Consider the following 26,244-nt stretch of genomic DNA (forward strand, 5'->3'; position numbering starts at 1 on the left):
TCTATTGCCGGAGGCCAGGTTTGAGAACCCCGCCTCCAGCAATAGAGTGCTGTGATTGGGCATCGAGCCAGCGCCGACAACCAATCACAGCACTGTATTGCCGTAGGCCAGGTTTGAGAACCCCGCCTCCAGCAATAGACTTGGGAGTGTTGGAGAAGCCCGGATCAGCGGCAGAGACCAGCGGCTGCGACCCGGACCGCAGCGGCTAGGCGAGTATGGCTTTCTTTTTTTCCTCTAGCCTAGCTGGGACTGATTTTCGGGGGAAGGGCTTCTATTGCAGCCCTCACCCCGAAAATCGGCGAGCGGTTAACGCTGCCAAAAACGCGGCACCAAGGGTCTTGTTTTTAGCAGTGCTGAAACCGCTGCCCATTCATTTCAATGGGCGACGCAGGGCTGAGAAAGCCCATGGGAGGGGGCCACAAGTCCCTTCTCCCCTTAGTATTGGGGTCAGCAGCTTTAGGAGGAGTACTGGTTGCTCTTCCATGTAAGTATTATGGGGGCCGCGGGGCTCTTGGCAACTTTCAGGGAAGTAGAGATGTTTTTGTAGCTCCTCCCGATCTGTGCCTCCACACAATCCAGTCTGAGCTCTGCAGGCAGTTCTTTCCTCATGGTTTGGGCTCTGGTATGCATTGTGAGTGGTGAGACCTTAATACACACCCGCACCCCCCACCCCATATGTCTGATCAGCTGAACAGCCCCCAGGTGACTCCAAGAAAGGTGCAGAACCCTCTCCTGAGACGGGAGCCCAGCGCTACACCTGTGAAAGCAGAACGGAAGTGCTTCATGTTTAACCCCTTCACTCCACCCATCCCGCCTAGGAGGTACTTCACACACCAGGACATAAAGGTGCGTCCTGGGAATGTCGCGGGATCCGGATGTTAGATAGCCAGGGTACACAAGGACAGCAGGCCCCGCTGTTAACCCCCTACATGCCGCGAGCACAGGGAGGGCACCATCATCATCGGACCCCCCACAATGTAATCACGGAGGGCCAAGGAGCTGCCATAGCAACAGGCCACCAGATAGGGGCATCCCCACTTGCCACTGCCTACGATGGCTATTACAAACACTAAGTCCAGACAGACCTCCTCCCCGCGGCTGCAGGGACAGCGAGGGGAACTACAAACGTTTTTGCTCATTTTCCGCCATTTGATTAGAATATATCCACACATTTAGCATCGTGGGGTCCGGGCCGAGCGCCCCTACAGGTGGAGGCCGGCCAGACCAGACGCAGCGCCCCTACAGGTGGAGGCCGGCCAGACCAAACAGACGCAGCGCCCCTACAGGTGGAGGCCGGCCAGACCAAACAGACGCAGCGGCCCTACAGGTGGAGGCCGGCCAGACCAGACGCAGCGCCCCTACAGGTGGAGGCCGGCCAGACCAGACAGACGCAGCGCCCCTACAGGTGGAGGCCGGCCAGACCAAACAGACGCAGCGGCCCTACAGGTGGAGGCCGGCCAGACCAAACAGACGCAGCGCCCCAACAAGTGGAGGCCGGCCAGACCAAACAGACGCAGCGCCCCTACAGGTGGAGGCCCGACCAAACAGACGCAGCGCCCCTACAGGTGGAGGCCGGCCAGACCAAACAGACGCAGCGCCCCTACAGGTGGAGGCCGGCCAAACCAAACAGACGCAGCGCCCCTACAAGTGGAGGCCAGACCAAACAGACGCAGCGCCCCTACAGGTGGAGGCCGACCAAACAGACGCAGCGGCCCCTGGCTGCGGGCAGAGCTGCGGCCTGACTTGTCCCGTTTTGGGGTGCAGACGGCGGATTTCATCATTTATGGAGGAAAAATAAACTAAATAAGTTTTTATGTTTCAGGTAAAGAAAAGGAAAAAAAACAAAAAACAAACAAACTTATTGTATATTTTACCTCCATAAATGATGAAATCCGCCGTCTGCACCCCAAAGTCAGGCCGCAGCGCCTCCCCGGCCCATGGGGCGCTCTGCCCGCAACTCGCCAAGCCGGGCACACAGATACACACGCCCCGACATACACCCCAACCCACTCAGATACATACGCCCCAACCCACTCAGATACATACGCCCTAACCCACACCCCAACCCACTCAGATACATACGCCCTAACCCACACCCCAACCCACTCAGATACATACGCCCTAACCCACACCCCAATATACACCCTAACCCACACCCCAACCCACTCAGATACATACGCCCTAACCCACACCCCAACCCACTCAGATACATACGCCCAGACACACACCCCAACCCACTCAGATACATACGCCCTAACCCACACCCCAATCTACACCCTAACCCACACCCCAACCCACTCAGATACATACGCCCTAACCCACACCCCAACCCACTCAGATACATACGCCCTAACCCACACCCCAACCCACTCAGATACATACGCCCTAACCCACACCCCAACCCACTCAGATACATACGCCCTAACCCACACCCCAACCCACTCAGATACATACGCCCTAACCCACACCCCAACCCACTCAGATACATACGCCCTAACCCACACCCCAACCCACTCAGATACATACGCCCTAACCCACACCCCAATATACACCCTAACCCACACCCCAACCCACTCAGATACATACGCCCTAACCCACACCCCAACCCACTCAGATACATACGCCCTAACCCACACCCCAATATACACCCTAACCCACACCCCAACCCACTCAGATACATACGCCCTAACCCACACCCCAACCCACTCAGATACATACGCCCAGACACACACCCCATCCCACTCAGATACATACGCCCAGACACACACCCCAACCCACTCAGATACATACGCCCTAACCCACACCCCAACCCACTCAGATACATACGCCCTAACCCACACCCCAACCCACTCAGATACATACGCCCTAACCCACACCCCAACCCACTCAGATACATACGCCCTAACCCACACCCCAACCCACTCAGATACATACGCCCTAACCCACACCCCAACCCACTCAGATACATACGCCCCGACACACACCCCATCCCACTCAGATACATACGCCCAGAAACACGCCCCAACCCGCCCAGACACCCCCCAACCCACTCAGATACATACGCCCTAACCCACACCCTAACCCGCCCCAACCTGCTGCGCGGACGGGAAATAAAGTTCTGGCTTTTGATAAGTGGCAATCAAAATCCCCCCCAAAATTGTTGGGTTCTTATGGCCACTACAGGCGGCGTCACTAAGGGGTTAAGAGAATCCTCAGTTCTGTGGTCACTTTGTCATTATGGGGTCTGAGTGACGAATAAGGGGGGGGGGCACAGTGGGAGGACTTCCTGAAGGCAGTGTAGCGCCCCCTGGGGCTGGTCGATGCACAGTCACCCATCTCACCCCTCACCCTAAAAATGGCAGTTGCTGCAGGAATCCCTTAAGAATCACCCTCTTATGCTCCGCCCCTTGCAACCAAGATAGGTTGGCACATGGTGATCTTGGTGGGGGGCCCCGCAGCCCGGAGGACAGACACCACGGGGGATCTTGGTGGGGGGCCCCCACAGCCCAGAGGACAGACACCACGGGGGATCTTGGTGGGGGGCCCCCACAGCCCAGAGGACAGACACCACGGGGGATCTTGGTGGGGGGCCCCCGCAGCCCAGAGGACAGACACCACGGGGGATCTTGGTGGGGGGCCCCCGCAGCCCAGAGGACAGACACCACGGGGGATCTTGGTGGGGGGCCCCCGCAGCCCGGAGGACAGACACCACGGGGGATCTTGGTGGGGGGCCCCCGCAGCCCGGAGGACAGACACCACGGGGGATCTTGGTGGGGGGCCCCCGCAGCCCGGAGGACAGACACCACGGGGGATCTTGGTGGGGGGCCCCCGCAGCCTGGAGGACAGACACCACGGGGGATCTTGGTGGGGGGCCCCCGCAGCCCGGAGGACAGACACCACGGGGGATCTTGTTGGGGGGCCCCCCGCAGCCCGGAGGACAGACACCACGGGGGATCTTGGTGGGGGGCCCCCCGCAGCCTGGAGGACAGACACCACGGGGGATCTTGGTGGGGGGCCCCCGCAGCCCAGAGGACAGACACCACGGGGGATCTTGTTGGGGGGCCCCCCGCAGCCCGGAGAACAGACACCACGGGGGATCTTGTTGGGGGGCCCCCCGCAGCCCGGAGAACAGACACCACGGGGGATCTTGGTGGGGGGCCCCCCGCAGCACAGACACCACGGGGGATCTTGGTGGGGGGCCCCCGCAGCCCGGAGGACAGACACCACGGGGGATCTTGGTAGGGGGTCCCCGCAGCCCGGAGAACAGACACCACGGGGGATCTTGGTGGGGGGCCCCCCGCAGCCCGGAGAACAGACACCACGGGGGATCTTGGTGGGGGGCCCCCCGCAGCACAGACACCACGGGGGATCTTGGTGGGGGGCCCCCGCAGCCCACAGAACAGACGACACCACGGGGGTCTTAGTGGGGTCCCCTCAGCCCAGAGAACAGACGACACCACGGGGGTCTTAGTGGGGTCCCCTCAGCCCACAGAACAGACGACACCACGGGGGTCTTGGTTCACAGTATATTTATAGGTACGGTCGGAGAGTCACACTATGGTACACAGAGCATCACACGGGAGGCGCCGCCCCAAATCACAGGTCCTCATCCGTCATCCAACCGTCTCCTACACAGCAGGGAGGAAAAAAACAGACATGGGGTCAGTGACTCCCCGTGGGACCCTCATACGGATCCCCTCCCCCGTTCTCACCTTCATGGTACTTCCTCTTGTGCGTCTTCTTGGTTCTCGCTTTGTTATGGGGGTTTCTGATTTGCACACTTGATCTGCGGCAGAGAAGACCCCAATTTAAATCCCGCCGTGTTATTATATATGCACCACTTTATAAAGGGGGTCTGCTCCCCTCCCCCGCTCTCACCTGCTTCTTGGGGTTGTGGGGGGGCAGGCGGGTCTGAGAAGTCGGGGGGCTTATGGGCCCTGTGCGGCGTCCTGTACTTGTTACCTGAGGAGGGAAGAGAGGGGTCACCAGGGAGGCGCTGAGGATGATGGGAGTTGGGGGTCACCAGGGAGGCGCCCGGTGATGGGGAGGCGCTGAGGATGATGGGAGTTGGGGTCACCAGGGAGGCGCTGAGGATGATGGGAGTTGGGGTCACCAGGGAGGCGCCCGGTGATGGGGAGGCGCTGAGGATGATGGGAGTGGGGGTCACCAGGGAGGCGCCCGGTGATGGGGAGGCGCTGAGGATGATGGGAGTTGGGGTCACCAGGGAGGCACCCGGTGATGGGGAGGCGCTGAGGATGATGGGAGTTGGGGTCACCAGGGAGGCGCCCGGTGATGGGGAGGCGCTGAGGATGATGGGAGTTGGGGTCACCAGGGAGGCGCCCGGTGATGGGGAGGCGCTGAGGATGATGGGAGTTGGGGGTCACCAGGGAGGCGCTGAGGATGATGGGAGTTGGGGTCACCAGGGAGGCGCCCGGTGATGGGGAGGCGCTGAGGATGATGAGAGTTGGGGTCACCAGGGAGGCGCTGAGGATGATGGGAGTTGGGGGTCACCAGGGAGGCGCCGGGTGATGGGGAGGCGCTGAGGATGATGGGAGTTGGGGTCACCAGGGAGGCGCCCGGTGATGGGGAGGCGCTGAGGATGATGGGAGTTGGGGGGTCACCAGGGAGGCGCCCGGTGATGGGGAGGCGCTGAGGATGATGGGAGTTGGGGTCACCAGGGAGGCGCTGAGGATGATGGGAGTTGGGGTCACCAGGGAGGCGCCCAGTGATGGGGAGGCGCTGAGGATGATGGGAGTTGGGGTCACCAGGGAGGCGCCCGGTGATGGGGAGGCGCTGAGGATGATGGGAGTTGTACTCACCGTTCCTCTGACCCATGCTGTGGTTGGGGACAGTGCCGGACGTGCCGTTGGTCTGCGCTGCCCCCTTGTCCTTCTCACCCCTGGGCAGCATCGTCCGCACCCCCCCAACGCTCTTCAGTTGGTCCTCAATATGAAGACGCTCCATCCGCAGCTGATCCAGATCCTGGAAGACGACAACGCAGGGTAAGACGGGCAGGGGGATGGATGCCGGGGGGCCGCGGGACCACTATGGGTGGGGGTGGGGGTACAGACCTGAAGATACGCAATCTGATATTCCAGGAGCGCCAGAGCGTTGCTGATACTGTCCTGCGTACCCACAAACACGAAGGGCACCGACCCCTGGAAGAGAAGAGCCGTCAGTAGATCCTGGGGGGCGCCGTGCAGCCACTGAGCCTCCACACCCGATTCCTGGAGAAGACCCCCGATTACCTCCATCTTCGCCGCACTCCGGTCCGCTTCTGCCTCCACGCGGACCCGAACAATGCCAGATTTATCCACAATCTCCTGGATGACGCTGCCGTTCTTGCCAATCACCTTACCTGCCGAGAAGCGAACATCAGTGCCCAAAACATGGCAACCAGGAGACCAGAGTCATGGCCAGCGCCCACAGGGGACGCGCCAGCCAGCCCACCCGCGCCCACAGGGGACGCGCCAGCCCGCCAGCGCACACAGGGGACGCGCCAGCCCGCCAGCGCACACAGGGGACGGGGACGAGCCAGCCCGCCAGCCCACACGGGGGACGCGCCAGCCCGCCAGCGCACACGGGGGACGCGCCAGCCCGCCAGCGCACACGGGGGACGCGCCAGCCCGCCAGCGCACACGGGGGACGCGCCAGCCCGCCAGCGCACACGGGGGACGCGCCAGCCCGCCAGCGCACACGGGGGACGCGCCAGCCCGCCAGCGCACACGGGGGACGGGGACGAGCGAGCCCGCCAGCGCACACAGGGGACGCGCCAGCCCGCCAGCGCACACAGGGGACGGGGACGAGCCAGCCTGCCAGCCCACACGGGGGACGAGCGAGCCCGCCAGCGCACACGGGGGACGCGCCAGCCCGCCAGCGCACACAGGGGACGCGCCAGCCCGCCAGCGCACACAGGGGACGGGGGGACTCACCAGCCCGCCAGCCGCCCCTTCTGTGACTCACCCACGAGAGCGCGAGGAACCTCCATGGAGCCCTCTGTGAACTCCAGATATCCGCGGGCTTTCCGCACAGCTTCCTGACTCTATGGAGGAGAGGACAAGGTTAGAGCAGCAGTCAGAGCGGCGGCGGGCAGGCGGCGGCACAGTGGTCACCCGTTACCTCTCCAAACACCCGGAACGTGAACGTCTCTTCATCCAACTCCACCGCTGTCACCCCCGGGACCTTCCGCGCCTGCTGGATGTTGATGCCGTGGGCACCGATTGCCAATCCAATCAGATCTTCCCGAACCTGAAACTCCTCCCGGTACGCCACCGCCAACTGTTTACTGACCTACAGGTATAAACCAGGTCAAGGTAAGACCCTGCAGGGGGAGGGGCCGGCTCATGGCTCCCTTCTGTATCACCCTGCAGGGGGAGGGGCCGGCTCATGGCTCCCTTCTGCATCACCCTGCAGGGGGAGGGGCCGGCTCATGGCTCCCTTCTGCATCACCCTGCAGGGGGAGGGGCCGGCTCATGGCTCCCTTCTGTACCACCCTGCAGGGGGAGGGGCCGGCTCATGGCTCCCTTCTGTATCACCCTGCAGGGGGAGGGGCCGGCTCATGGCTCCCTTCTGTACCACCCTGCAGGGGGAGGGGCTCATAGCTCCCATCTGTACCACCCTGCAGGGGGAGGGGCCGGCTCATAGCTCCCTTCTGTATCACCCTGCAGGGGGAGGGGCCGGCTCATAGCTCCCTTCTGTACCACCCTGCAGGGGGAGGGGCCGGCTCATAGCTCCCTTCGGTGTAGGCCGGCTCGGGGCTCACCCTGGCATCTCCTCACCTCCAGCTGTTTGGCAGCCTCCTCTTTCATGGCTATTAGGCGGACCTTGTTTCGGAGGGCGCGGATGTGCATGTCACTCAGCAGAGTAGAGCGCTTGATGACCCCCTCGTCTGTGGACTGAAGCAGATGTTGTGTTAGGGTGGCGTGGCGTGCAGCCGGCGCCCAGGACATGTGCGTGCCCGCCTCACCAGTACAATGAGCTCGCTCCCGCTACGGTCCAACAGCACACAGTTTGCGCCAACCACCTTCTTAAACTCCTTGTGGGCATCCAGACTGGCGGCTCTGCAGAAACAGGAGGAGTAAGAGCGGGGTGACAGGAGCGGCGGGCGCAGCGGACGGCGCGGCACTCACATGCTGTGGACGTCCTCGGGGAGCGGCAGGCTGTAGCGGTAGAAGGGGACGGCCGGGCTCGGGTTGGGCAGGCGCAGGCGCTCCCGGCTGACGATCTCGTTGAAGGGCGCGTCATAGATGTAATATTCTACCACATAAAACTGAGGGAGTGTAAGAGGGCACCGCGAGGGCACCACCGCCACCCCAGGGCACACCCATACTCACATCTCCCTTCCTCATCCGCACGCGGGCCGGCCACCAGCCGGAGCACTCCTGATCGTTGGCACGAGATATCACCTGTAATAACCAGGCCAACAGTAGATTACACACCCCTCCCCCATCTCCGCACCGCGGCCCCCACGGACACAGCAGCCTACCTCCACCTGGTCACCCTCGTTTATATCACCCGACGAGGAATCCGGGACCGGCAGTCTGACATCACTGAAGGGCACTTGTCTCTCTGGCATGGCGCTGCCAAGACAATCAGGTCATGTGATCAAAACATGCAGGAGTGGCGGTACAAGAAGGGCTGCATGAAGGGGAAGGTGGGGTACAGGCATAAGGTGGGCAGTATGTAGGGAGGGGGGGGTACAGGCATAAGGTGGGCAGTATGTAGGGAGGGGGGGGTACAGGTATAAGGTGGGCAGTATGTAGGGAGGGGGGGGTACAGGCATAAGGTGGGCAGTATGTAGGGAGGGGGATACAGGCATAAGGTGGGCAGTATATAGGGGGGGTACAGGTATAAGGCGGGCGGTATATAGGGGGGTACAGGTATAAGGCGGGCGGTATATAGGGGGGTACAGGTATAAGGCGGGCGGTATATAGGGGGGTACAGGTATATGGCGGGAGGTATAGAGGGAGGAGTACAGGTATAAGGCGGGCGGTATACAGGGGGGGGGGGTACAGCTATACCGTGGGCCGTATACAGGGGGGGGGGGGTACAGCTATACCGTGGGCCGTATACAGGGGGGGGGGGGGAAGCTATACCGTGGGCCGTATACAGGGGGGGGGGGGGGAAGCTATACCGTGGGCCGTATACAGGGGGGGGGGGTACAGCTATACGGTGGGCCGTATACAGGGGGGGGGGGGGTACAGCTATACGGTGGGCGGTATACAGGGGGGGGGGGGTACAGCTATACGGTGGGCGGTATACAGGGGGGGGTACAGCTATACGGTGGGCGGTATACAGGGGGGGTACAGCTATACGGTGGGCGGTATACAGGGGGGGTACAGCTATACGGTGGGCGGTATACAGGGGGGGTACAGCTATACGGTGGGCGGTATACAGGGGGGGTACAGCTATACGGTGGGCGGTATACAGGGGGGGTACAGCTATACGGTGGGCGGTATACAGGGGGGGGTACAGCTATACGGTGGGCGGTATACAGGGGGGGTACAGCTATACGGTGGGCGGTATACAGGGGGGGTACAGCTATACGGTGGGCGGTATACAGGGGGGGTACAGCTATACGGTGGGCGGTATACAGGGGGGGTACAGCTATACGGTGGGCGGTATACAGGGGGGGTACAGCTATACGGTGGGCGGTATACAGGGGGGGTACAGCTATACGGTGGGCGGTATACAGGGGGGGTACAGCTATACGGTGGGCGGTATACAGGGGGGGTACAGCTATACGGTGGGCGGTATACAGGGGGGGTACAGCTATACGGTGGGCGGTATACAGGGGGGGTACAGCTATACGGTGGGCGGTATACAGGGGGGGTACAGCTATACGGTGGGCGGTATACAGGGGGGGTACAGCTATACGGTGGGCGGTATACAGGGGGGGTACAGCTATACGGTGGGCGGTATACAGGGGGGGTACAGCTATACGGTGGGCGGTATACAGGGGGGGTACAGCTATACGGTGGGCGGTATACAGGGGGGGTACAGCTATACGGTGGGCGGTATACAGGGGGGGTACAGCTATACGGTGGGCGGTATACAGGGGGGGTACAGCTATACGGTGGGCGGTATACAGGGGGGGTACAGCTATACGGTGGGCGGTATACAGGGGGGGTACAGCTATACGGTGGGCGGTATACAGGGGGGGTACAGCTATACGGTGGGCGGTATACAGGGGGGGTACAGCTATACGGTGGGCGGTATACGGGGGGGGTACAGCTATACGGTGGGCGGTATACAGGGGGGGGTACAGCTATACGGTGGGCGGTATACAGGGGGGGGTACAGCTATACGGTGGGCGGTATACAGGGGGGGTACAGCTATACGGTGGGCGGTATACAGGGGGGGTACAGCTATACGGTGGGCGGTATACAGGGGGGGTACAGCTATACGGTGGGCGGTATACAGGGGGGGTACAGCTATACGGTGGGCGGTATACAGGGGGGGTACAGCTATACGGTGGGCGGTATACAGGGGGGGTACAGCTATACGGTGGGCAGTATACAGGGGGGGTACAGCTATACGGTGGGCAGTATACAGGGGGGGTACAGCTATACGGTGGGCGGTATACAGGGGGGGTACAGCTATACGGTGGGCGGTATACAGGGGGGGTACAGCTATACGGTGGGCGGTATACAGGGGGGGGTACAGCTATACGGTGGGCGGTATACAGGGGGGGTACAGCTATACGGTGGGCGGTATACAGGGGGGGGGTACAGCTATACGGTGGGCGGTATACAGGGGGGGGGGGTACAGCTATACGGTGGGCGGTATACAGGGGGGGGGTACAGCTATACGGTGGGCGGTATACAGGGGGGGGGGGTACAGCTATACGGTGGGCGGTATACAGGGGGGGGGGTACAGCTATACGGTGGGCGGTATACAGGGGGGGGGGTACAGCTATACGGTGGGCGGTATACAGGGGGGGGGGTACAGCTATACGGTGGGCGGTATACAGGGGGGGGGTACAGCTATACGGTGGGCGGTATACAGGGGGGGGGGTACAGCTATACGGTGGGCGGTATACAGGGGGGGGGGTACAGCTATACGGTGGGCGGTATACAGGGGGGGGGGTACAGCTATACGGTGGGCGGTATACAGGGGGGGGGGTACAGCTATACGGTGGGCGGTATACGGGGGGGGGGGTACAGCTATACGGTGGGCGGTATACAGGGGGGGGGGTACAGCTATACGGTGGGCGGTATACAGGGGGGGGGTACAGCTATACGGTGGGCGGTATACAGGGGGGGGGTACAGCTATACGGTGGGCGGTATACAGGGGGGGGGGTACAGCTATACGGTGGGCGGTATACAGGGGGGGTACAGCTATACGGTGGGCGGTATACAGGGGGGGTACAGCTATACGGTGGGCGGTATACAGGGGGGGTACAGCTATACGGTGGGCGGTATACAGGGGGGGTACAGCTATACGGTGGGCGGTATACAGGGGGGGTACAGCTATACGGTGGGCGGTATACAGGGGGGGTACAGCTATACGGTGGGCGGTATACAGGGGGGGTACAGCTATACGGTGGGCGGTATACAGGGGGGTACAGCTATACGGTGGGCACAGCTATACGGTGGGCAGTATATAGGGGGGTACAGGTATAAGGTGGGCGGCATATAGAGGGGGTACAGGTATAAGGTGGGCGGCATATAGAGGGGGTACAGGTATAAGGTGGGCGGCATATAGAGGGGGTACAGGTATAAGGTGGGCAGTATATAGGGGGGTACAGGTATAAGGTGGGCAGTATATAGGGGGTACAGGTATAAGGTGGGCAGTATACAGGGGGGGGGGTACAGGTATAAGGTGGGCAGTATATAGGAGGGGTACAGGTATACGGTGGGCAGTATATAGAGGGGGTACAGGTATACGGTGGGCAGTATATAGGGGGGGTACAGGTATACGGTGGGCAGTATATAGGGGGTACAGGTATAAGGTGGGCAGTATATAGGGGGTACAGGTATAAGGTGGGCAGTATATAGGGGGGGTACAGGTATACGGTGGGCAGTATATAGGGGGGGTACAGGTATACGGTGGGCAGTATATAGGGGGTACAGGTATAAGGTGGGCAGTATATAGGGGGTACAGGTATAAGGTGGGCAGTATATAGGGGGTACAGGTATAAGGTGGGCAGTATATGGGGGGGTACAGGTATAAGGTGGGCAGTATATGGGGGGGTACAGGTATACGGTGGGCAGTATATAGGGGGGGTACAGGTATACGGTGGGCAGTATATAGGGGGGTACAGGTATACGGTGGGCAGTATATAGGGGGGGTACAGGTATACGGTGGGCAGTATATAGGGGGGTACAGGTATAAGGTGGGCAGTATATAGGGGGTACAGGTATAAGGTGGGCAGTATATGGGGGGGTACAGGTATACGGTGGGCAGTATATAGGGGGGGTACAGGTATACGGTGGGCAGTATATAGGGGGGTACAGGTATACGGTGGGCAGTATATAGGGGGGGTACAGGTATACGGTGGGCAGTATATAGGGGGGTACAGGTATAAGGTGGGCAGTATACAGAGGTGTTGGGGGATAAGCCAAGATTGCACTGGGGTAATATCTACAAACCCCAGTCTTAGCAGTGACCCCCGCCTGTGAGGAGCCGACCCGCTGAGCCCCGGTACTCACTTGTTGGGGAACACGGCGGTGACCGTCTCCTCCTGCACATCCTGCACGTAACCCTGCGGAAGAGAAGCAGCCGTGAGGAGCGGAAGGAGTTAACAGCCCTGGCATGCGGGAGCAGCACGGGGCCCCGGCAGACTCACCGTGTAGAAAGCTCCTCCGGGGCCCCGCACTTCCACCTCCATCCCGTCCATGCTTCTTGTGAGCACACAGACCCTTCCAACACCCGATTGGATCGCTGAAGAGGCCTGATTCACTACTCATTGGCTGGAAGTTCTGAGTCTGCAGCGCTGATTGGCCGTCGTAAAAGACTTGCACCAATCACTAACCGGGTCTCTAACAAGGGCGTGACAATTACGTTCACGTCGCTGAATGGCTGTAGGAACTTCTAAGGACCACGGCATTGGGTCACATTACGCATGCGTAGGCTTATAAAAGGCGTGGCGACCCTACACCGCTGGGCGGACATTAAGGAAAGTCATTAAGTGATTGGATAAGAACTGTCGTTATGGAAACTAAAGCATATAAGGAAAGGATACGAAAATAGAAGCATGTCTGCGCGATGATTGGCTAAACCCGAGCAGTGGGCGTAATCTTATGTACAAACCCCACCTTTAGATACCATTATTGCCTAGGTTTTAATGTTGAAGGCGGGCTTTAATATAGTAACCGCCCACTGCCCGTCACTATGACGACGATTACCACACAGTGTATGGTTTTTATATAGCGGCAACACTTTCAGTAGCGCTGTACAGAGATAGCCCCGCCCCACCGGAGATACAATGACTGGCGGCAGCGCCCCCTGGCGCCAGCTGGTTCAGCTATTAACCCCATAATGTGCGGGGAGCAGGCGGAGAGATACGGCCAGCTCAGGGGGGGGAGGGGCGCGGCCTAAATGAGCGATATATCAGTTCGAATAAAGTGAGTGGCGCCGTAAAGGAGCAGGTCGTAAAATGTCGGAAAGTGCCTAAAACACCATAAAAGTGCAAAGTAGCTGACTGCGCCGCAATCACTAAGCCAACGCTGGAGACGGCGCCGGCCTCGTGCGCGTGCGCGCTGTACACCCCAGGGGGCGCTGCAGCCCGGCACCAACCAACAACCACCACAGTGAGCGCAGCTCTGGAGGAGAAGACAAGCTATAACAGCAGAATAGTGAGCGCAGCTCTGGGGGTGACTGGAGGAGAAGACAGGATGTAACAGCAGAATAGAGACTACAGCTCTGGGGGTGACTGGAGGAGAAGACGGGATGTAACAGCAGAATAGTGAGTGCAGCTCTGGAGGTGACTGGAGGAGAAGACAGGATGTAACAGCAGAATAGTGAGTGCAGCTCTGGAGGAGAAGACAAGCTATAATAGCAGAATAGTGAGCGCAGCTCTGGAGGTGACTGGAGGAGAAGACAAGATGTACTAGCAGAATAGAGACTGCAGCTCTGGAGGTGACTGGAGAAGAGATGATGTAACAGCAGAATAGTGAGTGCAGCTCTGGAGGTGACTGGAGGAGAAGACAAGATGTAACAGCAGAATAGAGAGCGCAGCTCTGGAGGTGACTGGAGAAGAGATGATGTAACAGCAGAATAGTGAGCGCAGCTCTGGAGGTGACTGGAGAAGAGATGATGTAACAGCAGAATAGTGAGTGCAGCTCTGGAGGTGACTGGAGGAGAAGACAAGATGTAACAGCAGAATAGAGAGCGCAGCTCTGGGGGTGACTGGAGGAGAAGACAGGATGTAACAGCAGAATAGTGAGTGCAGCTCTGGGGGTGACTGGAGGAGAAGACAGGATGTACCAGCAGAATAGAGACTGCAGCTCTGGGGGTGACTGGAGGAGAAGACAGGATGTAACAGCAGAATAGAGAGCGCAGCTCTGGGGGTGACTGGAGGAGAAGACAGGATGTAACAGCAGAATAGAGACTGCAGCTCTGGGGGTGACTGGAGGAGAAGACAAGATGTACCAGCAGAATAGAGAGCGCAGCTCTGGGGGTGACTGGAGGAGAAGACAGGCTGTAACAGCAGAATAGAGACTGCAGCTCTGGGGGTGACTGGAGGAAAAGACAGGATGTAACAGCAGAATAGTGAGTGCAGCTCTGGAGGAGAAGACAAGATGTACTAGCAGAATAGAGACTGCAGCTCTGGAGGTGACTGGAGAAGAGATGATGTAACAGCAGAATAGAGACTGTAGCTCTGGAGGTGACTGGAGGAGAAGACAAGATGTACTAGCAGAATAGAGACTGCAGCTCTGGGGGTGACTGGAGGAGAAGACAAGCTATAACAGCAGAATAGTGAGTGCAGCTCTGGGGGTGACTAGAGGAGAAGACAGGATGTAACAGCAGAATAGTGAGTGCAGCTCTGGAGGTGACTGGAGGAGAAGACAGGATGTAACAGCAGAATAGTGAGTGCAGCTCTGGGGGTGACTGGAGGAGAAGACAGGATGTAACAGCAGAATAGTGAGTGCAGCTCTGGGGGTGACTGGAGGAGAAGACAGGATGTAACAGCAGAATAGTGAGTGCAGCTCTGGGGGTGACTGGAGGAGAAGACAGGATGTAACAGCAGAATAGTGAGTGCAGCTCTGGAGGAGAAGACAAGATGTACTAGCAGAATAGAGACTGCAGCTCTGGAGGTGACTGGAGGAGAAGACAAGATGTACTAGCAGAATAGAGACTGCAGCTCTGGGGGTGACTGGAGGAGAAGACAAGCTATAACAGCAGAATAGTGAGCGCAGCTCGGGGGGTGACTAGAGGAGAAGACAGGATGTAACAGCAGAATAGTGAGTGCAGCTCTGGAGGAGAAGACAAGATGTACTAGCAGAATAGTGAGTGCAGCTCTGGAGGTGACTGGAGGAGAAGACAAGATGTACTACCAGAATAGAGACTAGCTCTGGAGGTGACTGGAGGAGAAGACAAGATGTACTAGCAGAATGGAGACTGCAGCTCTGGGGGTGACTGGAGGAGAAGACAAGCTATAACAGCAGAATAGAGACTGCAGCTCTGCAGGTGACTGGAGAAGAGATGATGTAACAGCAGAATAGAGACTGCAGCTCTGGAGGTGACTGGAGGAGAAGACAAGATGTACTAGCAGAATAGAGACAGCAGCTCTGGAGGTGACTAGAGGAGAATACTGGATGTACCATCAGAATAGAGACTGCAGCTCTGGAGGTGACTGGAGAAGACATGCTGTAACAGCAGAATAGTGAGTGCAGCTCTGGAGGTGACTGGAGAAGACATGCTGTAACAGCAGAATAGTGAGTGCAGCTCTGGAGGTGACTGGAGAAGACATGATGTAACAGCAGAATAGAGACTGCAGCTCTGGAGATGACTAGAGGAGAATACTGGATGTACCATCAGAATAGAGACTGCAGCTCTGGAGGTGACTGGAGAAGACATGACGTAACAGCAGAATAGAGACTGCAGCTCTGGAGGTGACTGGAGAAGACAGGATGTAACAGCAGAATAGTGAGTGCAGCTCTGGAGGTGACTGGAGGAGAAGACAAGATGTACTAGCAGAATAGAGACTGTAGCTCTGGAGGTGACTGGAGGAGAAGACAAGATGTACTAGCAGAATGGAGACTGCAGCTCTGAGGGTGACTGGAGGAGAAGACAAGCTATAACAGCAGAATAGTGAGCGCAGCTCTGGGGGTGACTGGAGAAGAGATGATGTAACAGCAGAATAGAGACTGCAGCTCTGGAGGTGACTGGAGAAGAGATGATGTAACAGCAGAATAGAGACTGCAGCTCTGGAGGTGACTGGAGGAGAAGACAAGATGTACTAGCAGAATGGAGACTGCAGCTCTGAGGGTGACTGGAGGAGAAGACAAGCTATAACAGCAGAATAGTGAGCGCAGCTCTGGGGGTGACTGGAGAAGAGATGATGTAACGGCAGAATTGAGACTGCAGCTCTGGAGGTGACTGGAGAAGAGATGATGTAACAGCAGAATAGAGACTGCAGCTCTGGAGGTGACTGGAGGAGAAGACAAGATGTACTAGCAGAATGGAGACTGCAGCTCTGAGGGTGACTGGAGGAGAAGACAAGCTATAACAGCAGAATAGTGAGCGCAGCTCTGGGGGTGACTGGAGAAGAGATGATGTAACGGCAGAATTGAGACTGCAGCTCTGGAGGTGACTGGAGAAGACATGACGTAACAGCAGAATAGAGACTGCAGCTCTGGAGGTGACTGGAGGAGAAGACATGCTGTAACAGCAGAATAGTGAGTGCAGCTCTGGAGGAGAAGACAAGATGTACCAGCAGAATAGTGAGTGCAGCTCTGGAGGTGACTAGAGAAGACATGACGTAACAGCAGAATAGAGACTGCAGCTCTGGAGGTGACTAGAGAAGACATGACGTAACAGCAGAATAGAGACTGCAGCTCTGTGGGTGACTGGAGGAGAAGACAGGATGTACTAGTAGAATAGAGACTGCAGCTCTGGAGGTGACTGGAGGAGAAGACAAGATGTAACAGCAGAATAGTGAGTGCAGCTCTGGAGGTGACTGGAGAAGACTGGACATAACAGCAGAATAGAGACTGCAGCTCTGGAGGTGACTGGAGAAGACAAGATGTAACAGCAGAATAGAGACTGCAGCTCTGGAGGTGACTGGAGGAGAAGACCAGATGTAACAGCAGATTAGAGACTGCAGCTCTGGAGGTGACTGGAGAAGACTGGACATAACAGCAGAATAGAGACTGCAGCTCTGGAGGTGACTGGAGAAGACTGGACATAACAGCAGAATAGTGAGTGCAGCTCTGGGGGTGACTGAAGGAGAAGACAAGATGTAACAGCAGAATAGAGACTGCAGCTCTGGAGGTGACTGGAGGAGAAGACCAGATGTAACAGCAGATTAGAGACTGCAGCTCTGGAGGTGACTGGAGAAGACTGGACATAACAGCAGAATAGAGACTGCAGCTCTGGTGGTGACTGGAGAAGACTGGACATAACAGCAGAATAGTGAGTGCAGCTCTGGGGGTGACTGAAGGAGAAGACAAGATGTAACAGCAGAATAGAGACTGCTGCTCTGGAGGTGACTGGAGAAGAAAATGTAACAGCAGAATAGTGAGTGCAGCTCTGGAGGTGACTGGAGAAGACAAGATGTAACAGCAGAATAGTGAGTGCAGCTCTGGAGGTGACTGGAGAAGACGGGATGTAACACCAGAATAGAGACTGCAGCTCTGGAGGTGACTGGAGGAGAAGACATGATGTACTAGCAGAATAGAGACTGCAGCTTTGGAGGTAACTGGAGGAGAAGACAAGATGTACCATCAGAATAGTGAGTGCAGCTCGGGGGGTAACTGGAGGAGAAGACAAGATGTACCAGCAGAATAGTGAGTGCAGCTCTGGGGGGTCACTGGAGAAGACATGATGTAACAGCAGAATAGAGACTGCAGCTCTGGAGGTGACTGGAGGAGAAGACATGCTGTAACAGCAGAATAGTGAGTGCAGCTCTGGAGGATAAGACATGACGTAACAGCAGAATAGAGACTGCAGCTCTGGAGGTGACTGGAGAAGACAGGATGTAACAGCAGAATAGAGATTGCAGTTCTGGAGGTGACTGGAGGAAACAAGATATAACAGCAGAATAGAGACTGCAGCTCTGGAGGAGAAGACAAAATGTACCAGCAGAATAGTGAGTGCAGCTCTGTGGGTGACTGGAGATGATGGGACGTAACAGCAGAATAGAGACTGCAGCTCTGGGGTGACTGGAGAAGACAAGCTATAACAGCAGAATAGTGAGTGCAGCTCCGGGGGTGACTGGAGGAGAAGACAGGATGTACTAGTAGAATAGAGACTGCAGCTCTGGAGGTGACTGGAGGAGAAGACAAGATGTAACAGCAGAATAGTGAGTGCAGCTCTGGAGGTGACTGGAGAAGACAGGATGTAACAGCGGAATAGTGAGTGCAGCTCTGGAGGTGACTGGAGAAGACAGGATGTAACACCAGAATAGAAACTGCAGCTCTGGAGGTGACTGAAGGACAAGACACGATGTAACAGCAGAATAGAGTCTGGAGAAGACATGATGTACTAGCAGAATAGAGACTGCAGCTTTGGAGGTGACTGGAGGAGAAGACAAGATGTAACAGCAGATTAGAGACTGCAGCTCTGGAGGTGACTGAAGGACAAGACACGATGTAACAGCAGAATAGAGTCTGGAGAAGACATGATGTACTAGCAGATTAGAGACTGCAGCTCTGGAGGAGAAGACAAAATGTACCAGCAGAATAGTGAGTGCAGCTCTGGGGGTGACTGGAGAAGACGAGACGTAACAGCAGAATAGAGACTGCAGCTCTGGAGTGACTGGAGAAGACAAGATGTAACAGCAGAATAGTGAGTGCAGCTCTGAAGGTGACTGGAGGAGAAGACTGGATGTACCATCAGAATAGTGACTGCAGCTTGGGGGGTGACTGGAGGAGAAGACAAGATGTAACAGCAGAATAGTGACTGCAGCTCTGGAGGAGAAGACTGGATGTACCATCAGAATAGTGAGTGGAGCTCTGGAGGAGAAGACTGGATGTACCATAAGAATAGTGAGTGCAGCTCTGGGGGTGACTGGAGGAGAAGACTGGATGTACCATCAGAATAGTGAGTGCAGCTCTGGGGGTGACTGGAGGAGAAGACATGATGTACCCGCAGAATATCACCTGCCTAATGCAGGAGCCAGATAAAGAGGATTAAAATCCACAAATCACCGTCCCAGATGGAATCCACCCCAGGATGCTAAGGGAGCTAAGTGATGTGATAGACAGACCGCTATCTATATATATAGACGAAAGCCTTCACTGACTGACTCGCCACTAAATCTCTCACTTCCTGATGTCATAGAAACATGAAATTTGGCACGGCATAGATTATGTCATAAATATGAAAAGCTAATGGGTCCCAACTCCATTATTCAATTCTATACGCAAAAGTATTAGCGTCCAAATTTTATGTACGGAATCTAATTCTCTCACTTCCTGATGTCATTTTATATGAAGGAAGCGTCTCATGGTTACCTCCACGTGGTGTTTCCTGGGTAACGCAGAGAACTATGCAAAATGGTGAACATATGTTTTTCCTCAGTATCTCTAAAGTAACCACGACTTCATAAGATTTTCCGTGTGAACACCAGATAAACACCCGTACCAAATTAACTCGGGCGAAGCCGGGTATATCAGCTAGTATAGTATGTATGGACACTACAGAGACCGGGCTGGTTCACACTCTGATTGGACCACAGTCACTAGTGGGGGCCACAGGGCTCAATATTGGGCCCCATTCTGCCAATATATTCACCAACGACCTGATAGAGGGGCTGCACAGCAAAATATCAGTATTGGCAGATGACAGAAAATTATACAATATAACCAATACAGCGGAGGACAATGTGCGGCTACAAACGGACGGAGATAAGCCGGGGGCTTGGGGGGGGGGGGGGAATGGTGGATAAGTGTAAGGTTCTGCACATGGGCAGGAGAAACGGATGTCACCAATATACACTAAATGGGGCACTGCCAGGGAAAAGACCTTTTTTCGCGCTCCCCCGTTCCTACGGACTCTCGCTCTCGCCCCGTTCCTGCGGACTCTCGCTCTCGCCCCGTTCCTGCGGACTCTCGCTCTCGAGCTCCCCCGTTCTGCGGACTCTCACTCTCGCGCTCCCCTTCCTGCGGACTCTCGCTCTGGCGCTCCCCCGTTCCTGCGGACTCTCGCTCTGGCGCTCCCCCGTTCCTGCGGACTCTCGCTCTGGCGCTCCCCCGTTCCTGCGGACTCTCGCTCTGGCGCTCCCCCGTTCCTGCGGACACTCGCGCTCCCCCTTTCTGCGGACTCTTGCTCTGGCGCTCGCCCCGTTCCTGTGGACTCTCGCTCTGGCGCTCCCCCGTTCCTGTGGACTCTCGCTCTGGCGCTCCCCCGTTCCTGTGGACTCTCGATCTGGCGCTCCCCCGTTCCTGTGGACTCTCGCTCTGGCGCTCCCCTGTTCCTGCGGACTATCGCGGTCGCGCTCCCCCTTTCTGGGGACACTTGTCTCGCGCTCCCCCCGTTCCTGCGGACTCTCGCTCTCACGCTCCCCCGTTCCTGCGGACTTTCGCGCTCGCCCCGTTCCTGCGGACTTTCGCGCTCGCCCCGTTCCTGCGGACTTTCGCGCTCGCCCCGTTCCTGCGGACTTTCGCGCTCGCCCCGTTCCTGCGGACTCTCGCACTCGCCCCGTTCCTGCGGACTCTCGCGCTCGCCCCGTTCTAGCATACTCTCGCGCTCGCCCCGTTCTAGCGGACTTTCGCTCTCGCGCTCCCCCCGTTCCTGCGGACTCTCGCTCTCACGCTCCCCCGTTCCTGCGGACTTTCGCGCTCGCCCCGTTCCTGCGGACTTTCGCGCTCGCCCCGTTCCTGCGGACTTTCGCGCTCGCCCCGTTCCTGCGGACTTTCGCGCTCGCCCCGTTCCTGCGGACTTTCGCGCTCGCCCCGTTCCTGCGGACTCTCGCGCTCACCCCGTTCCTGCGGACTCTCGCGCTCGCCCCGTTCTAGCATACTCTCGCGCTCGCCCCGTTCTAGCGGACTTTCGCTCTCGCGCTCACCCCGTTCCTGTGGACTCTCGCTCTTGCGCTCGCCCCGTTCCTGCGGACTCTCGCTCTTGCGCTCACCCCGTTCCTGCGGACTCTCGCTCTCGCGCTTGCCCCGTTCCTACGGACTCTCGCTCTCGCGCTTGCCCCGTTCCTACGGACTCTCGCTCTCGCGCTTGCCCCGTTCCTACGGACTCTCACTCTCGCCCCGTTCCTGCAGACTCTCGCTCTCGCGCTTGCCCCGTTCCTGCGGACTCTCGCGCTCCCCCCCTTCCTGCGGACTCTCGCGCTCCCCCCCTTCCTGCGGACTCTCGCTCTTGCGCTCCCCTCTTCCTGCGGACTCTCGCTCTCGCCCCGTTCCTGCGGACTCTCGCTCTCGCGCTTGCCCCGTTCCTGCGGACTCTCGCGCTCCCCCCTTCCTGCGGACTCTCGCGCTCACCCCGTTCTAGCGGACTCTCGCAATCGCCCCGTTCCTGCGGACTCTCGCTCTCGCGCTCACCCCGTTCCTGCGGACTCTCGCTCTGGCGCTCCCCTGTTGCTGCGGACGCTCGCTCTGGCGCTCCCCAGTTGCTGCGGACGCTCGCTCTGGCGCTCCCCCGTTCCTGCGGACGCTCGCTCTGGCGCTCCCCCGTTGCTGCGGACGCTCGCTCTGGCGCTCCCCCGTTGCTGCGGACGCTCGCTCTGGCGCTCCCCCGTTGCTGCGGACGCTCGCTCTGGCGCTCCCCCGTTCCTGCGGACGCTCGCTCTGGCGCTCCCCCGTTCCTGCGGACGCTCGCTCTGGCGCTCCCCCGTTCCTGCGGACGCTCGCTCTGGCGCTCCCCCGTTCCTGCGGACTCTCGCTCTAGCGCTCCTCCCCTTCCTGCGGGCTCTCGCGCTCCTCCCGTTCCTGCGGACTCTCGCGCTCCCCCCGTTCCTGCGGACTCTCGCTCTCGCGCTCCCCCCGTTCCTGCGGACTCTCGCTCTCGCGCTTGCCCCGTTCCTACGGACTCTCGCTCTCGCGCTTGCCCCGTTCCTACGGACTCTCGCTCTCGCCCCGTTCCTACGGACTCTCGCTCTCGCGCTTGCCCCGTTCCTACGGACTCTCGCTCTCGCCCCGTTCCTGCAGACTCTCGCTCTCGCGCTTGCCCCGTTCCTGCGGACTCTCGCGCTCCCCCCCTTCCTGCGGACTCTCGCTCTTGCGCTCCCCTCTTCCTGCGGACTCTCGCTCTCGCCCCGTTCCTGCGGACTCTCGCTCTCGTGCTTGCCCCGTTCCTGCGGACTCTCGCGCTCCCCCCCTTCCTGCGGACTCTCGCTCTCGCCCCGTTCCTGCGGACTCTCGCTCTGGCGCTCCCCCGTTCCTGCGGACTCTCGCTCTGGCGCTCCCCCGTTCCTGCGGACACTCGCGCTCCCCCTTTCTGCGGACTCTTGCTCTGGCGCTCGCCCCGTTCCTGTGGACTCTCGCTCTGGCGCTCCCCCGTTCCTGTGGACTCTCGATCTGGCGCTCCCCCGTTCCTGCGGACTCTCGATCTGGCGCTCCCCCGTTCCTGCGGACTCTCGCTCTGGCGCTCCCCTGTTCCTGCGGACTATCGCGGTCGCGCTCCCCCTTTCTGGGGACACTTGTCTCGCGCTCCCCCGTTCCTGCGGACTGGCGCTCCCCCGTTCCTGCGGACTTTCGCGCTCGCCCTGTTCCTGCGGACTCTCGCTCTGGCGCTCCCCCGTTCCTGCGGACTCTCGCTCTGGCGCTCCCCCGTTCCTGCGGACACTCGCGCTCCCCCTTTCTGCGGACTCTTGCTCTGGCGCTCGCCCCGTTCCTGTGGACTCTCGCTCTGGCGCTCGCCCGTTCCTGTGGACTCTCGATCTGGCGCTCCCCCGTTCCTGCGGACTCTCGATCTGGCGCTCCCCCGTTCCTGCGGACTCTCGCTCTGGCGCTCCCCTGTTCCTGCGGACTATCGCGGTCGCGCTCCCCCTTTCTGGGGACACTTGTCTCGCGCTCCCCCGTTCCTGCGGACTGGCGCTCCCCCGTTCCTGCGGACTTTCGCGCTCGCCCCGTTCCTGCGGACTCTCGCGCTCGCCCCGTTCCTGCGGACTCTCGCGCTCGCCCCGTTCCTGCGGACTCTCGCGCTCGCCCCGTTCCTGCGGACTCTCGCGCTCGTCCCCGTTCCTGCGGACTCTCGCGCTCGCCCCGTTCTAGCATACTCTCGCGCTCGCCCCGTTCTAGCGGACTTTCGCTCTCGCGCTCGCCCCGTTCCTGTGGACTCTCGCTCTCGCGCTCGCCCCGTTCCTGTGGACTCTCGCTCTCGCGCTCGCCCCGTTCCTGCGGACTCTCGCTCTCGCGCTCGCCCCGTTCCTACGGACTCTCGCTCTCGCGCTTGCCCCGTTCCTACGGACTCTCGCTCTCCCCCCCTTCCTGCGGACTCTCGCTCTCGCGCTCGCCCCGTTCCTGCGGACTCTCACGCTCGCCTCGTTCCTGCGGACTCTCGCGCTCACCCCGTTCTAGCGGACTCTCGCGATCGCCCCGTTCCTGCGGACTCTCGCTCTCGCGCTCCCCCGTTGCTGCGGACGCTCGCTCTGGCGCTCCCCCGTTGCTGCGGACGCTCGCTCTGGCGCTCCCCCGTTGCTGCGGACGCTCGCTCTGGCGCTCCCCCGTTGCTGCGGACGCTCGCTCTGGCGCTCCCCCGTTCCTGCGGACTCTCGCTCTCGCGCTCCTCCCGTTCCTGCGGACTCTCGCTCTCGCGCTCCTCCCGTTCCTGCGGACTCTCGCTCTCGCGCTCCTCCCGTTCCTGCGGACTCTCGCTCTCGCGCTCCTCCCGTTCCTGCGGACTCTCGCTCTCGCGCTCCTCCCGTTCCTGCGGACTCTCGCTCTCCCACCTTCCTGCGGACTCTCGCGCTCCTCCCGTTCCTGCGGACTCTCGTGCTCCCCCCGTTCCTGCGGACTCTCGCTCTCGCTCTCCCCCCGTTCCTGCGAACTCTCGCTCTCGCGCTCCCCCCGTTCCTGCGGACTCTCGCTCTCGCGCTCCCCCCGTTCCTGCGAACTCTCGCTCTCGCGCTCCCCCCGTTCCTGCGGACTCTCGCTCTCGCGCTCCCCTGTTCCTGCGGACTATCCCGGTCGCGCTCCCCCTTTCTGGGGACACTTGTCTCGCGCTCCCCCCGTTCCTGCGGACTCTCGCTCTCACGTTCCCCTATTCCTGCGGACTGGCGCTCCCCCGTTCCTGCGGACTCTCGCGCTCGCCCCGTTCCTGCGGACTCTCGCGCTCGCCCCGTTCCTGCGGACTCTCGCGCTCGCCCCGTTCCTGCGGACTCTCGCGCTCGCCCCGTTCTAGCATACTCTCGCGCTCGCCCCGTTCTAGCGGACTCTCGCGCTCGCCTCGTTCCTGCGGACTTTCGCTCTCGCGCTCGCCCCGTTCCTGCGGACTCTCGCTCTCGCGCTCGCCCCGTTCCTGCGGACTCTCGCTCTCGCGCTCGCCCCGTTCCTGCGGACTCTCGCGCTCCCCCCCTTCCTGCGGACTCTCGCGCTCCCCTCTTCCTGCGGACTCTCGCTCTCGCCCCGTTCCTGCGGACTCTCGCTCTCGTGCTTGCCCCGTTCCTGCGGACTCTCGCGCTCCCCCCTTCCTGCGGACTCTCGCTCTCGCGCTCGCCCCGTTCCTGCGGACTCTCGCGCTCGCCTCGTTCCTGCGGACTCTCGCGCTCACCCCGTTCTAGCGGACTCTCGCGATCGCCCCGTTCCTGCGGACTCTCGCTCTCGCGCTCACTCCGTTCCTGCGGACTCTCGCTCTGGCGCTCCCCCGTTGCTGCGGACGCTCGCTCTGGCGCTCCCCCGTTGCTGCGGACGCTCGCTCTGGCGCTCCCCCGTTGCTGCGGACACTCGCTCTGGCGCTCCCCCGTTGCTGCGGACGCTCGCTCTGGCGCTCCCCCGTTCCTGCGGACGCTCGCTCTGGTGCTCCCCCGTTCCTGCGGACTCTCGCTCTCGCGCTCCTCCCGTTCCTGCGGACTCTCGCTCTCGCGCTCCTCCCGTTCCTGCGGACTCTCGCTCTCGCGCTCCTCCCGTTCCTGCGGACTCTTGCTCTCGCGCTCCTCCCGTTCCTGCGGACTCTCGCTCTCGCGCTCCCCCCTTCCTGCGGACTCTCGCGCTCCTCCCGTTCCTGCGGACTCTCGCGCTCCCCCCGTTCCTGCGGACTCTCGCTCTCGCGCTCCCCCGTTCCTGCGGACTCTCGCTCTCGCGCTCCTCCCGTTCCTGCGGACTCTCGCTCTCGCGCTCCTCCCGTTCCTGCGGACTCTCGCTCTCGCGCTCCTCCCGTTCCTGCGGACTCTCGCTCTCGCGCTCCCCCCTTCCTGCGGACTCTCGCGCTCCTCCCGTTCCTGCGGACTCTCGCGCTCCCCCCGTTCCTGCGGACTCTCGCTCTCGCGCTCCCCCCGTTCCTGCGAACTCTCGCTCTCCCCCCGTTCCTGCGGACTCTCGCTCTCGCGCTCCCCTGTTCCTGCGGACTATCGCGGTCGCGCTCCCCCTTTCTGGGGACACTTGTCTCGCGCTCCCCCCGTTCCTGCGGACTTTCGCACTCGCCCCGTTCCTGCGGACTTTCGCGCTCGCCCCGTTCCTGCGGACGTTCGCGCTCGCCCCGTTCCTGCGGACTCTCGCGCTCGCCCCGTTCCTGCGGACTCTCGCGCTCGCCCCGTTCTAGCATACTCTCGCGCTCGCCCCGTTCTAGCGGACTTTCGCTCTCGCGCTCGCCCCGTTCCTGTGGACTCTCGCTCTTGCGCTCGCCCCGTTCCTGCGGACTCTCGCTCTTGCGCTCGCCCCGTTCCTGCGGACTCTCGCTCTCGCGCTTGCCCCGTTCCTACGGACTCTCGCTCTCGCGCTTGCCCCGTTCCTACGGACTCTCGCTCTCGCCCCGTTCCTGCAGACTCTCGCTCTCGCGCTTGCCCCGTTCCTGCGGACTCTCGCGCTCCCCCCCTTCCTGCGGACTCTCGCGCTCCCCCCCTTCCTGCGGACTCTCGCTCTTGCGCTCCCCTCTTCCTGCGGACTCTCGCTCTCGCCCCGTTCCTGCGGACTCTCGCTCTCGCGCTTGCCCCGTTCCTGCGGACTCTCGCGCTCACCCCGTTCTAGCGG

At 60.1% G+C, this 26,244-nt stretch overlaps 1 protein-coding gene and 1 long non-coding RNA gene across 3 annotated transcripts in view; one reads left to right on the forward strand and one right to left on the reverse strand.

The window, feature by feature from the left end:
* Window positions 1–4,512: 4,512 nt before the first annotated feature.
* Window positions 4,513–12,914, reverse strand: LOC136613098 (RNA-binding protein FXR2-like). 2 transcript variants are annotated; one of them, XM_066593950.1, is made up of 15 exons: window positions 12,792–12,914; window positions 12,655–12,707; window positions 8,486–8,579; window positions 8,334–8,405; window positions 8,130–8,269; window positions 7,967–8,060; window positions 7,779–7,895; window positions 7,120–7,290; window positions 6,964–7,042; window positions 6,249–6,358; window positions 6,072–6,158; window positions 5,820–5,982; window positions 4,879–4,962; window positions 4,713–4,786; window positions 4,513–4,628 (listed from the first exon to the last, which is right to left on the reverse strand). In XM_066593950.1, exons 1-15 carry the CDS (start codon window positions 12,840–12,842, stop codon window positions 4,614–4,616), a joined length of 1,404 nt encoding a protein of 467 aa, XP_066450047.1. In that variant the 5' UTR covers window positions 12,843–12,914; the 3' UTR covers window positions 4,513–4,613. The 2 variants fall into 2 exon arrangements, with proteins under 2 accessions (XP_066450047.1, XP_066450046.1); XM_066593949.1 differs by having other exon boundaries at window positions 6,072–6,358.
* Window positions 12,915–13,733: 819 nt separating this feature from the next.
* LOC136613100 (uncharacterized) overlaps window positions 13,734–26,244 on the forward strand; it is a 133,283-nt gene continuing 120,772 nt past the window's right edge. Inside the window, exon 1 of the long non-coding RNA XR_010790454.1 lies at window positions 13,734–13,755. This is a non-coding gene — a long non-coding RNA (uncharacterized lncRNA). The remainder of the gene's footprint in view (window positions 13,756–26,244) is intronic.

The sequence above is a fragment of the Eleutherodactylus coqui genome, chromosome 2 (genome assembly GCF_035609145.1).
Source record: "Eleutherodactylus coqui strain aEleCoq1 chromosome 2, aEleCoq1.hap1, whole genome shotgun sequence".
Classification (NCBI taxonomy): Eukaryota; Metazoa; Chordata; class Amphibia; order Anura; family Eleutherodactylidae; genus Eleutherodactylus; species Eleutherodactylus coqui.

Bases quoted from the DNA above. Each gene is read 5' to 3' on its own strand.
- LOC136613098 (XM_066593949.1), bottom strand. From the start codon at position 12,842: ATGGACGGGATGGAGGTGGAAGTGCGGGGCCCCGGAGGAGCTTTCTAC. The intron at 12,708-12,791 runs GTGAGTCTGCCG...TCTCTTCCGCAG, and splicing joins CCGGAGGAGCTTTCTACACG to GGTTACGTGCAGGATGTGCA. The intron at 4,963-5,819 runs GTGAGTACAACT...TTCCCTCCTCAG, and splicing joins CAGCATGGGTCAGAGGAACG to GTAACAAGTACAGGACGCCG.